At 43.2% G+C, this 12872-nt stretch overlaps 1 protein-coding gene across 1 annotated transcript in view; it reads right to left on the bottom strand.

Moving 5' to 3' along the window:
* Positions 1-12128, bottom strand: part of BAIAP3 (BAI1 associated protein 3) — a 277420-nt gene extending 265292 nt beyond the window's left edge. The window contains exon 1 of the mRNA XM_073555195.1: positions 11980-12128. Within this exon, the coding sequence (XP_073411296.1) occupies positions 11980-12113 (134 nt within the window). The 5' untranslated portion in view covers positions 12114-12128. The remainder of the gene's footprint in view (positions 1-11979) is intronic.
* Positions 12129-12872: the final 744 nt, after the last annotated feature.

The raw sequence follows: 12872 nt of genomic DNA, 5'->3' as shown, positions 1-12872 counted from the left end.
CCGGTGAGTCTGACTTCTATACCAGGAAAGATCTTTGAACAAATTATTAAACAACATGTATGTCAATACCTGGATAAGAATGAAGTGATCAAACAGAGTCAGCATGGGTTTGTAACTAATAAGTCATGTCAGACTAACTTAATTTCCTTCTATGATGGTATCACTGATTGGGTGGATCAAGGAAATGCTGTAGATATAGTATATCTTGACTTCAGCAAAGCATTTGACAAAGTCTCTCATACAATCCTTATTGAAAAAATGACTAAGTATGGAATGGACAAGGCAACTGTTAGGTGGATTCATAACTGGCTTAGTGATCGGACCCAAAGAGTGGTCGTAAATGGCTGCACATCCAGTTGGAAGAATGTCTCAAGTGGGGTACCACAGGGCTCTGTCCTGGGCCCTGTATTGTTCAACATCTTTATCAACGATTTAGATGAAGGAATTGAGGGTAAACTGATTAAATTTGCTGATGACACAAAGCTAGGAGGGATAGCTAATACTAGAGAAGAGAGAGAGAGGATTCAAAAAGATTTAAATAAACTGGAGAAGTGGGCAGCAACTAACAGAATGGTTTTTAACAGGGAGAAATGCAAAGTACTACATCTGGGCAATAAAAATGAAAAAAGCATATATAGAATGGGAGAAATAGGGCTAAGTGACAGCACATGTGAAAAAGACTTGGGTATACTAATAGATCACAGACTGAATATGAGTCAACAGTGTGATGCAGCAGCAAAAAAGGCAAATGCAATTCTAGGATGTATTAACAGAAGCATACAGTCTAGATCACGTGAAGTCATTATTTCCCTCTACTCCTCTTTGGTCAGACCTCATCTGGAATATTGTGTCCAGTTTTGGGCACCACATTTTAAAAAAGACATCAACAAACTGGAGCAAGTTCAGAAAAGAGCGACCAGAATGGTGACCGGTCTGCAAACCCTGTCTTATGAGGAAAGGTTGCAGGATTTGGGAATGTTTAGTTTGCAAAAGAGAAGACTGAGAGGAGACTTAATAGCTGTCTACAAATATCTAAAGGGCTGTCACATTGTAGAAGGATCAACTTTATTCTCATTTGCACAAGGAAAGACTAGAAGCAATGGGATGAAACTGAATGGGAGGAGACACAGATTAGATATTAGAAAAAACTTTTTGACAGTTAGAGTGATCAATGAGTGGAACAGGCTGCCACGAGAAGTTGTGAGTTCTCCTTCAATGGAAGTCTTCAAACAGAGGCTGGACAGACATCTGACTGGGATGATTTAGCGAATCCTGCTTTGAGCAGGGGGTTGGACCAGATGGCCCAGGAGGTCCCTTCCAACTCTACAATTCTATGATTCTATGATTCTATGATTCCATCCCATAGTCCAGTGCCCATATACCCATCACACATCCTCCATCCCATAGTCCCGTGCCCATATACCCGTCATACATATCCTCCTTCCCATAGTCCAGTGCCCATATACCCATCACACATCCTCCATCCCATAGTCAACCATTATGACATCATAATGAGCGGTGGGGCTTGCAACCTATGATGACATCAGCGTCGCCATGACAACCATTATGACATCATAATGAAGGGCGGGGCTTGATACACACACACTTTTTCCCAATTATGTAGATAGGGGCAAAATTGTTTGGTGAATTGGAACGCGCGGGGTTAAAGTTTCGCCTCACAACATAGCCTAGGACACTCTCGGGGTCCAGACGTGTGACTGTGCCAAATTTTGTGGCTGTAGCTGCGACGGTGCGGATGCCAATCCTGGACATACACACACACTTGAGCTTTATATATTAGATTTCTTTATTTCTTTCTCTCTGTTTCTTTCTTTCTCTGTTCTTTCTCATTCTCTGTTCTGTCTTTCCCTCATTTTCTCTCTCTCTGTTCTTTCTCTCTAATCTTTCTTTTTTCTTTCTCTCTCTCTGTTCTTTCTTTCCCCTCTTTCTTTCTCTCTCTGTTCTTTCTTTCTCTCTCTCTCGGTTTTCTCTCTTCCTTAGTGCCAGTCAGTGTGCCCTCTGTACCAGTCAGTGTGATCAGCAGTGCTAAATGGGTGCGGTTGGGCGTGGACATGGGTGTGACTAGTTGTGAAATGGGTGTGGCCGGGGCGTGGCCTAAAATTTGCAGCTGCGCGCGCCGCAGTCTTTGTCCCTCTTTCCCTTCTTCAAAACTTGGGAGGTATGATAGGGGCGGCTATGACCAGGGGGTCTGGTTGCCCAATGGATAGCAGTTCTGCCAGGAATTCTGTCACAAAAGGGGACAGAGCTTTGGGAGGAGTACTGTACTTAAAAGCAATAAATAGCACTGAGCTGAAATACTGGGCACAGCTCTGACTACATGTTATATAGTCGTGTTAATCTCCTCTCACTTCTTGTAACCTACAAGTGTACAAAAATATTATATAGTCACCATGTGACTAGTCGGCCTGTGGAACTTCAAATGCCAGGGCTGAATTTTAGTCCCAGTCCGGCCCTGGAAGGGGAAGTGTGTGGATGTGAGAAGGGGAGCTGGAGGATGAGCAGAGTTAAGGCTCACTCCTAGCTGGAGCACATGGTCCAGATTCCGGTCTCAGAGTTTGTTGGGACACTGACGGTCCTGCAGCAGAAACCGGAGGAAGTAGCAGCTGTAAATGCTCTGTTCCCAACTAAGGCTCGGAGGCCCCAGCAGCGACTTGTGTGAGCCAGAAGGAAAAGGCTACGGCTGCCTGCCATACGAGAAAGTTTCAAAAGAGAGTCAACAGGGGGAACTTCAGTGAACTCAGTACTGCGTGTACCTCAGATAAGAGCTAGAACGGAGGCCACACTACCTATCTGCAGAGACAGAATTCCTAATTTGCTTCCAGGCTGACCAACTCCTTCTCCATCTGTACTCTGGGTCCTGTACGGCACTTACCAAGTACAGGTAAAGGAACTGCACAACTGTGTCATCTTTCTCCTGCGCCTGGCCCACGGCTCTGCTACATCCTGCACTGCACACCATCTACCAACTCTTTCATCTGCCCTGCGACTACGGCCCTACCTGTGCAGGGCTTCTACATCTTAGCTGCACCACAACATCTGTCCGAGAGAAGCGACACTGCAGCGCTGGTCAATCTGATCAGAAACCACAGGTGGCGCCACCTATCATTCACCTATAAACTTTATACACCCCTTTGCATGGACGCCCATGCAGGGGTGAAACTAGCCTCTCTGCTGCCTGAGGCGAACAGCAAAATGACGCCCTCCCCACAGCACACAAAGTAAATTCTCATATCTATCCTGTAAAACTGAGTACAGTAGTGGACATTTTGATTTAGATAAATAGTAAAAAAAAAGGTGTCCAAACACAAGGATGTCAGTGGCATCACAAGCACATAGAACAACACAGAAGCATCCAGAACAAGGGTCATTAATGGCAATGGTAGGCCTGGCACAGGGCCGGACTGGGACAAAAATGCAGCCCTGCCACACAAATCCCACCAGCCCACAAACTATAGCACTCATCACCCCGATCAGTGAATTTTTGCTATACTTTGTCATCCCCTCATCACTCTCTTGGCACCACAGTGCGTATGGCTGACCACAGCTCCATTTACATGGTGCTCTTCAAAGCTACATTTCCCAGGATCATGGGGGTCCCAGCGGTCAGATCCACAACAGGCTCAACACACAGGACGGGTCCACGTGACACTTATCTCAGGCCCACTATAGATTACACCTCAATTTACCAGGCGGAAATTGGCTGGTGTATGACAAAGTACAAGGTGTGTATAGTATTGGGGAGAATTGGAAGCTCCCTAGAGATTTTAGGAGGCTGACAATGATGTTCTCAGTCCAAGTATGGCAGCAGGCAGCCTAATAAGCAGGACTGCTGCACACAAAAGTGTGGAAAAATGAACATTTGGTTACTGTGCAGAAAAGAGGAAGAAAAGTATTTTTGCTTTTAAAAAAGCAGTTTTGCACAACAGTGAGCAAACAGCAATGCAGCTATCAGGGAGCCTTATAAAGCAGCCTAATAACCAACAGAACTGATGCACCAAAATATAGCCTCCCCAGTCAATGCACACAAACTGTTGTGTTGTACAGTGAAAATCTCTACAAGCAGAAGCAGTTTGTTTGTTCTTCTTCCCTGCCTGACGCTTTCCCTACAGAATCAGCAGCAGCTCTCCCTATGCTAAGATTGGCAGAAGTAAGATGGCGGTTGGCGTGCACGCCCTTTTATAGCCCCTGTGACACCACACAAAGCCAGCCAATTATTTGTATGCCCTTCTCAAAGATGGTGGTGACCAATGCCCATGTCATCGCGTTGCCCACAGTGTGCATCATTGGCTGAAAAAGCATCATTTGAAACGCGACTTTGGCGCTCTGGTCGCCGACCTCGTGGCCGACCTCACGCTATGGTCGGGTTTCATTTCATGAAACCCGACTTCAGCGAAAGTCGGCCACTTATGAATTTGACCGACCCGTTTCGCTCAACTCTAGTCGATATATATTTGCTACATTATGTCTGTGCATCATTTATGAGGGCTGTTATTTCTGAGGTGCTGTCAATTTGTACTTTCTGAGGCTGGTAACTCTGATGAACTTATCCTCTGCAGCAAAGGTAATTCTTGGTCTTCCTTTCCTGGGGCGTCTTTAGGAGAGGCAGTTTTATCATAGCAATTAATGGTATTCATTATTGCACTTGAGGATAACGTTAAAGTTCTAGGAATGTTCCATATTGACTGACCTTCATGTCTTAAAGTAACGATGGACTGACATTTCTCTTTAATTATTTGATTAGCTCTTACCATATTCTGGCTTAAAACTAACAGTTGTGGAATAGTTGTTAGCACTGTATGGGACTGTGCACCAAAACTGCCTTTGCAAAACACACCCGGTGGTCACAAATACTTTCTGAAGGTCAGTGATTCCACAAATGAAGGTGAAAGCCATTCCAGGTGATGACCTGATAAAACTGCTTGAGAAAAATGCCAATAGTGTGTAAAGAGTAAAAGGAGCTACTTTGGGATTTCTAAGGTTTAATACATAATATGGTATGTTTCACACATTTCTTAATTTATTCTTTTCATACATGTTCCTTTTTTCCTACCTTTAGTTTGCATTTACAATGTGCACATTTGGACATAGGTTTGTTCAAACTTTTGACCAGTTTCGTAGCTCAAAACCCTTACACAGGCAATTTCAAATTTTAAAAAATCTATACTTCCTGCTGCCTTCACTAGATGGAGCTTATGAGCTTACTACACGCTGTTTAATTATTGAGGTCATTGTATAATCAGTATGCATTAATCTCATGAGCTCACCCTTACGGTGACTACAGACAGACTAAGTAGAAGCATTTAACTATATATGTGCAGGGAATTTGGAGCTTAGATATCACGGGTTTACCGCAACTGAGAGGGGCCAGAAAACCATGGTGTCTGATTTCACATACTCCTGCATTGATTAGAAGCACTTCACCATCAATTTAAACAGTGTAGGTTTCTGCTAACAGTGCAGAGGTTTATCTGTTCGGCTGAGAGCTCCTGGAGCTTTCCTGCTTTGATGGTCTCAGCTGTTCAGTGTTGGCCACTCCCCTCTGCTATATATACTTGCCTCTGGCAATCAGAGATCTGCCTGGTTCTAGAGTTGGAGATGTTGGTTTTTTGAAGAGGCGTTTGGAGTGTTGTTCTGAAGACTGATTTGTCTGCGAGTATATCCTCATCCTCTCCTATTTGTTCTTTCCTTTCTTTACATCCCGGTGTTCCCCTCTGTTTGTGTGTACATGTTTGTATGATTGATATTTTCACTTATTCCTGTACACCTTTCCTTTTTATTCTGGTTTGCACAACAACTCCCCATTTCCTTGGGTGGGAGAGGGGGCAAATAAGGGCCGATTTAGGAGCTTAGCAAAGCACGTGACCCAAGCGTCTTCACCATCAGAAGTAATCATGGGAGCAAGGATAGCTACCTCTACCTTTAGGTATAAGGAAGGAGCCCCTAGCTCTGGGATTTCTTGCAGCAGTGTCATGACATCTATTTGTAACTGAAATATTGCAAGATGCTAGGAATTAGCAGGGTTCCTTGTGCATGTGATGTTGGTAACCTATCCTTGGGTTATGTCATGGAGTATTGCACATGTGGGGGTCTGATACCCGTCATCCCCACCATTCAGCTGTTATTAGATCTAGTATACAGTGAACAGAGTCAGTCCCACTGAAGTGAATGGGAATGGAGTTTCAGTACTTCAAAAACTGTATTGTTCAGGCTCAATACACTGTTCACATCCTGCTGTTTGTGGAGGCGATAACAGCTGATCAAGGGAGTTCCAGTTGTTGGATCCCCACTGGTCTTACATTGGTGATCTAGCATAGAATAACCCATTTGATTTGGAACAATTATGCAATAAAACCATTGCTCAATTTGCTCTTTGAATCATAATAGCAGCCACGAACCCAGGTGCTTTAAGAGTCACAGTCTTGAACTTATAAAAAAGGTGCCTAGAACCTACAGTGATGCTGGTTGCAACAAATTATGCTTGCCTACCATGCCAAAGAGTACAAGTCATGCCTACTTTTGGCTGCCAACAGACTTCTATGGCAGACTTGTCTATTTCGAGAGACTTCCAGATCGATATTCCGAAAATTTCTAAAAAAAAATCTGAAACTGCACCATTTGAAAAGAATTGTCCAAAACGCCCTATTTTACCATTTCTGGATGATAGTTTAATGTGTATGGGGTCCCCAAACTGGTCAGGCATGTTGAATTTTACATGCCTCATCCTTCTGTTCTCTATAGAGAAAAAGCTGCTGCCGAAGATGTATGGCAGCTGTTTATTACTCCACTCCACCCAATGAAAACTATTTAAAAGTAGGAATGCCAAGTTGACTTGAGCCTGCGTGTGAATGAGGGGGGAAAGGGGTTAGGAGAAATTGCTTTTTAAAATTATTAAATAGGCAACTTCCCTTTAAGCCTCGCTTTTATTATCATACACATGAACAACAAGCGCCGTGTTATCTGAGCCCGACATACCTGTATGAGGCTTTGCTCAGTCTCTAACCTCATTTGACCCGAGGCCTGTCATACCGGGTATCTGGCGGCAGACAGTGATAAGTGCCATCATAGGAGACACGGTAAATGGTCCGCAACTCCTCCGCTGAACACCATATTCTGTAGATGGCTCATACCATATAGAGCTTTTTTCCAAGGTTGCATTAGAAATTGCAGTGTTTTATCCACTGCGGCGCAATAAGACGTCAGAAAACCAAAGGTAATCCCTGAAGATGCCGCCTAATCCCGGGTCTGTGTGTGACTTTCCCCATGACATTTCAACATCCTCAATTTACTTTAATAACCACTTACTGCTAAAGGGCAATTTATCCTGCAATTATTACCGAAATTGTATGATCAGCCGCTAGGAGCGGACCGCAGAATATCAATATATCGCTGCAGCGGCTCATCCTGGCAGTGGGAAAACGTCTGCAAAGTGACAGATTCATGGATAGTATTTGCGGAATTCATACATTTGATCATTTCCTGCATCCTGGAAAGAAGCGAAGGAAGAAGTACCCCAGCAGCATGGCCGATCCTTTTATTCTTATGGGAAAAAAAAGCTGATGTCAGAGGCTTAAAGAGCGAACGTTGTTTTTATTTATGAATAGTAAAAAAAAAAAAAAAAAAAAAAAAAAAATTTCTGCAAATTTGTAATATATTTTATTAGAGAAATCTGCTTCTTTCTCCTCCTAGACTGATGTTTCACTCTCAAATCACAGAGAAAAAAATCTGTAAAATGTGTATTCAGTGAAGACAGGTTACTGAGATAGGAGATGACAGTTGGTGCTTATAAGATTCTATGGCGGAGGAGGTGCTAGAGGCCGACACAGGCATTCTAGGGAAATGATGGTTACACTTTGAAGGATAACTTACCTTCCAATCCCCCACATGCAAGTGGGATCAAACGGTCACAGTACAGAGATTGTCCTGATGGTGGCTTGATCTACAAAGCCATAATAAAGGCAATCCACAAATTAAATAGGATGTCCCCAATAGCAAAAAAAAAAAAATTGTTCTTTTTTTTTTGCTCCCATGGAAAAGGTGCCACCTGTCCATGGGGTGTATCTGGTATTTGAGCTCTGGCCATTCTAAACCTGGAAACCCCTTGATTGGTATAAAGGTAATTCAGCAAATTAATAGAATTTTGCTCTTTAAAAAATAATTGCAATCTTTCTGAAACGAAGAGAATCCTTTTTATTTTCTGAAATACCCATATCATCGCCAAATACCATCATAATAGCCAATAACCCTGACCGATCCCCATCACTCTCCTCGTTACCAACCTGTTGGAATCATTTTTCCTTGTTCAGGCGGATTCCTTCAGCCAATTGTCTTCAGTATTGTAATAAATGAATCCGCTCGCATTCCTCAAGGCAGATCCAGATGCATAAATCACCTGGATAGATGTCTCCACTTTTCCGAAACAATGAGCCTTAAATGAATGGATTAGTATAATGTTTCCTTCCTACGTGATCCATGCGCCAAAGCAACCACCTGTTTGAGTAGCAAGAATTCCAGCTTAGATGTTTTTAATTTTGGCTAGAGGGATAGAGAAGGATAGATAATAGATAGATAATAGATAGACGGATAGAGAGTGGGATACAAACATGGAAGGATAGAGAGAGGGATAGATAGATAGAAGGATAGGGAGAGGTTAGAGAGGATAGAAGGGGATACACAGATTCATAGATAGATAATAGATAGAGGGATACAGAGAGGGATGCAGAGAGGGATGGCAGGATAGGGATAGAGAGGTTAGAGAGGATAAAGAGAAGGATACATAGATAGATACTGTATATAGATAGATAATAGATAGAGGGAGACAGCTAGGGATAGATAGATGGAAGCATAGGGTTAGAGAGAGGTTAGAGAGGATAGAGAGGGATACATAGATACATAGATAATAGATAGATGGATATAGAGAAGGATATAGAGAGGGATAGAGAGAGTGATACAGAGAGGGATGGCAGGATAGGGATATAGAGAGGTTAGAGAGGATAGAGAGAGGGATAGATAGATACAGAGAGGGATAAATAGATGGAAGGACAGGGTTAGAGAGAGCTTAGAGAGGATAGAGAGAGGGATACATAGATAGATACTTTAGATAATTAACTGTTACTATGCTGGAATGAAATACAAGCCTACGAGAGCTCAAAACGGAAAATCTCTTAATAAGCTAACAACCAGTTTTGATTGACATTTTCACGATGTCGTGAAGGATGTCAGTCTGTAACGTAAGATGTGCGCATTATCAAGTATCAGCCATTAATAGCATTTTTACTGCATCATGTAAGTGTGAGGATCTACATAACTATCTATTTCAGAGAAAATCAGTGTTTATTCCTAATGTAAACAACCAAGGAATTTATCAGAAGACAATATTTTTGCAATTGTTGCACTGGTGTTGGTGGCTAGTCCTACATATTAGAGGTGATGACTTTCTAGGGTCCCCTGTATTGTAATATTCCGGGACAAAGCCTTTGTTATGGAGGGGAGCTCGGCCCCAGGTGAAGAGGTGCCAAGAGGGGTGCACACTAGCTATTATGCCCCGGCAGGGTTTATTTAGGTACGGGGAAACGAATTTGACATTTGCGCCAGGTGACTCCATGAATAATTGACTTCAGACTCATGCAGTCGTCCATGAATCTCAGTCCGATCACAGACCAATATGCACGAACTGGTCGCGGGTCTCCGGACCGGAGTATGAGGCTGCCATGCTCAGGTCGGGAGACCCATGACCAGTCTGTGCATTGTGGTCAGTGATCTGACCGAAATCCATGGACGTCTCCATGAGCCCTTACAGTGTACGGAAATGTAGCGTTTAGTGCCCGGTGGCGCTCAGCACAAGGTTGCGATATCCTTCCTCTGTCAAAAATCATGTGGCCATAAACCACATTACAGAGCTAAAGCAAAAAGTAGGTGCAGATTTGCTGCTCGAATTGGTACATGTGGGGAAATGATACGGATTTTCCATTGAGACATGTGGGCAGAAAATCCAGCAAAGAAGAGACCAAAATTTCAATTCAGCAATGGAAATTTTGCTGTGGATTTTCACAGCATAGAGTGAAATCAGCATCAAATTCTGTCCCCAGAAAATCCACATGGAAAAACATGACAATTTTGTTGCGGATTCACTTATGTGAAAACCAGAAAACAGAATGTGAGAAGGAGAGCGTACGCTTCCTGTCCAGTCTGATTATCTGGTTAGGCAGCATGGTGGCTCAGTGGTTAGCACTGCATGGTGGCTCAGTGGTTAGTGCGGCATGGTGGCTCAGTGGTTAGCGCGGCATGGTGGCTCAGTGGTTAGCGCGGCATGGTGGCTCAGTGGTTAGCGCGGCATGGTGGCTCAGTGGTTAGCGCAGCATGGTGGCTCAGTGGTTAGCACTGGGGTCTGGAGTTCAAATCCCACCAAGGACAGTTTGTATGTTCTCCTTGTGTTTTCGTGGGTTTCCTCCGGGTTCCTGCCACACTCCAAAGACATACTGATAGGGAAACTAGATTGTGAGTCCCAATGGGGACAGTGATGAACATGTGCGAAAAGTGCTGCGGAATATGATGGCGCTATATAATCTAGTAAAACACAAATTATGCCACTGTGTGCGGTCAGAGGTTTCTTGGCTTGATACAACATGTAATCTGTACCCTTCATCAGGTTTCATGTCCTATTCTAAGGAGCAGGATACCTGGCGATCATAAAGTCATCAGTTCTCACCTCCGATGCAGAAGTGAACGGCCCCTTTAAGACTCTTGATTTTGGAGACTTTCTCTTATTACTTTCATACGAGCTCTATACATTCATTATTTTGCTGAAAAGGCGCTCCAGCTTTATAATAACCAATCTGACAGCTTCTCTTCTCAGTAGCTGCTGCCATCATCACACAATACAGATGCAGCAGATGTGAATAGGTCATACAGAACACAATGATCACAAAACCTATGCCATATAGCCAGAAGACAAACTCGTCTACGCTAAAGTAAACCAAGACGACAACTCGCATTCTGATCCCCGACTATTTCATGGATACACGGAAAGAAAATCATCAATTAGACACACAATCTTCTGAACACAAAAAATATAAAACAAAAAAAAGAGATGAATCACCATAAACAGAAAAGTTTGGCAGAGACATATTCCAGTTTATCTCAATGGTGGTAGTCATCGCACGACTGGGATTCTGAGCTGCGGAGCGTAGACTTCAGTCCAGAGATTGTGATTAATTCTCCCCAATTAAAAATTTGAGAACCATTGGCACGGCAATCTTATATCCCGCGTGCCAAAACATTTGTATCAGACCATTAAAACAGATTCTGTTTGTTTTAGCCGCCAATGAATACAGCAAGCTATACACAGATGTAGCAGAGCTGAATTTGTATTTAGTCATTTATTTTTTTTTATGCATTGAAAATAAGGAACTGCAACAAATAGATGTCGCATTTCTCCCAAAATCAATATGCAGGGATGAAACAGTTAATTGATCAATTTTTGCTTTATACCAGACACTAAAAATACCAAAGCCAAACCTCAGCTGTCAGATACATTTCCCTTATAATAAAGCCACATCAGGGATCTGACAGGCAGCATCAGCCGCACTTAACCATTCGCCTGCTGCAACTTTCTGAATGAACTGACGCAGACAGATCACAGTCCTCCTTTTGCAACAAAGCGATCCATTGGCTCCAATTTGCCATCCAATAGTACATGAGTAAAGGCAGTTAATTAGTTTAATGCCCTTAATTATATTGCAATTTAATATAAAAGTATAAGCTGCTAACTTTTAGGGAAATCTTTACAGAAGTTAGCAACAAATCCAGAGCCACAGCCGTGAGATACATTGTTGCAAGCATTAGGAAGTATCAGTGTAGCTGAAAGTTAATCAGTGTTTGATAAATAAGAGTCTATTGACAGATCAGCAGCTTGTGGGGGCTATCAGGAATAGGGGGCTTGGGTTTGGGGGTGTTGGTTACCTGTTGCAGGCTGGATGCTGGAGGAGACTGGAGCAGTGTGGAGCTCTGGATGGAGCTGATTGCTGCAATGAGGGAAAGAATCTGAGCTCAGCCACATCCTCTACCTTCACAATACAAGCCTCTCTCTGCTCCATACATGGGCATAGGAAGGGCTTTACTAGCCAGGGGGCTCCTGGATCTCCATAGGTGAGAGCTGCCACTGCTTATGTGGAAGACTCCTTGCATTGCAAAAAAGAAAAAAAGTTGGGTGTGTGATGATGAGACAGAATGTATGTGCAGGTGAATGGAAAGCAGAAAGATACTGCTGGAAGGCATATGTGGGCTGCCAGAGCTGGAAATGTTTGCATCACTTTAGCACTACGGCATATGCTCACAATCCGCTGACAATCTGATATTTATAGGGAAACCCTAAATTCTACGAGAATCAGACAGGAATTTTTATGTCTTTTGTCTTCACGAGAGAAGTGTAACCGTATCAAAGAAATATCATATTCATTCAGCCAAGACTAAGGTGATGGAGAAAATACCCCCCAAAGCTGTTACAAAAAGGTATCGTTGACACTTCTGGGGGCATACTCCTAATCAGTGCGGTCACCAAATAATGCCAGAGAGTCACAGACGTTGTCTAATTGAAGTCCTTTGTTTTCTCTTTTCTTCTCCATCCAACCCTGACCGCCATGATGACTTCTTCCAGCCAAGACTTGCCCCTGTGCACAAACTCCCCATCTTGTTTCTTACTCCAGTGACTCTATCAATACATAGTCTTGTTTCTTACTCTCCCATCCCCATCGTGCCCCCACAAAATAGTGCCTTCTTTGCCCTCAACCCAGTAATACTCCTTCGTGACCCTTACACTAACTCCCCATTTATGCCCACACATAGCAATAATCCCC

The sequence above is a fragment of the Dendrobates tinctorius genome, unplaced genomic scaffold (assembly GCF_039654945.1).
Source record: "Dendrobates tinctorius isolate UK_male_01 unplaced genomic scaffold, ASM3965494v1 ptg000222l, whole genome shotgun sequence".
Classification (NCBI taxonomy): Eukaryota; Metazoa; Chordata; class Amphibia; order Anura; family Dendrobatidae; genus Dendrobates; species Dendrobates tinctorius.
The sequence above is the reverse complement of the archived record's forward strand: the minus strand, read 5'-3'. Positions and strand labels throughout refer to the sequence as shown.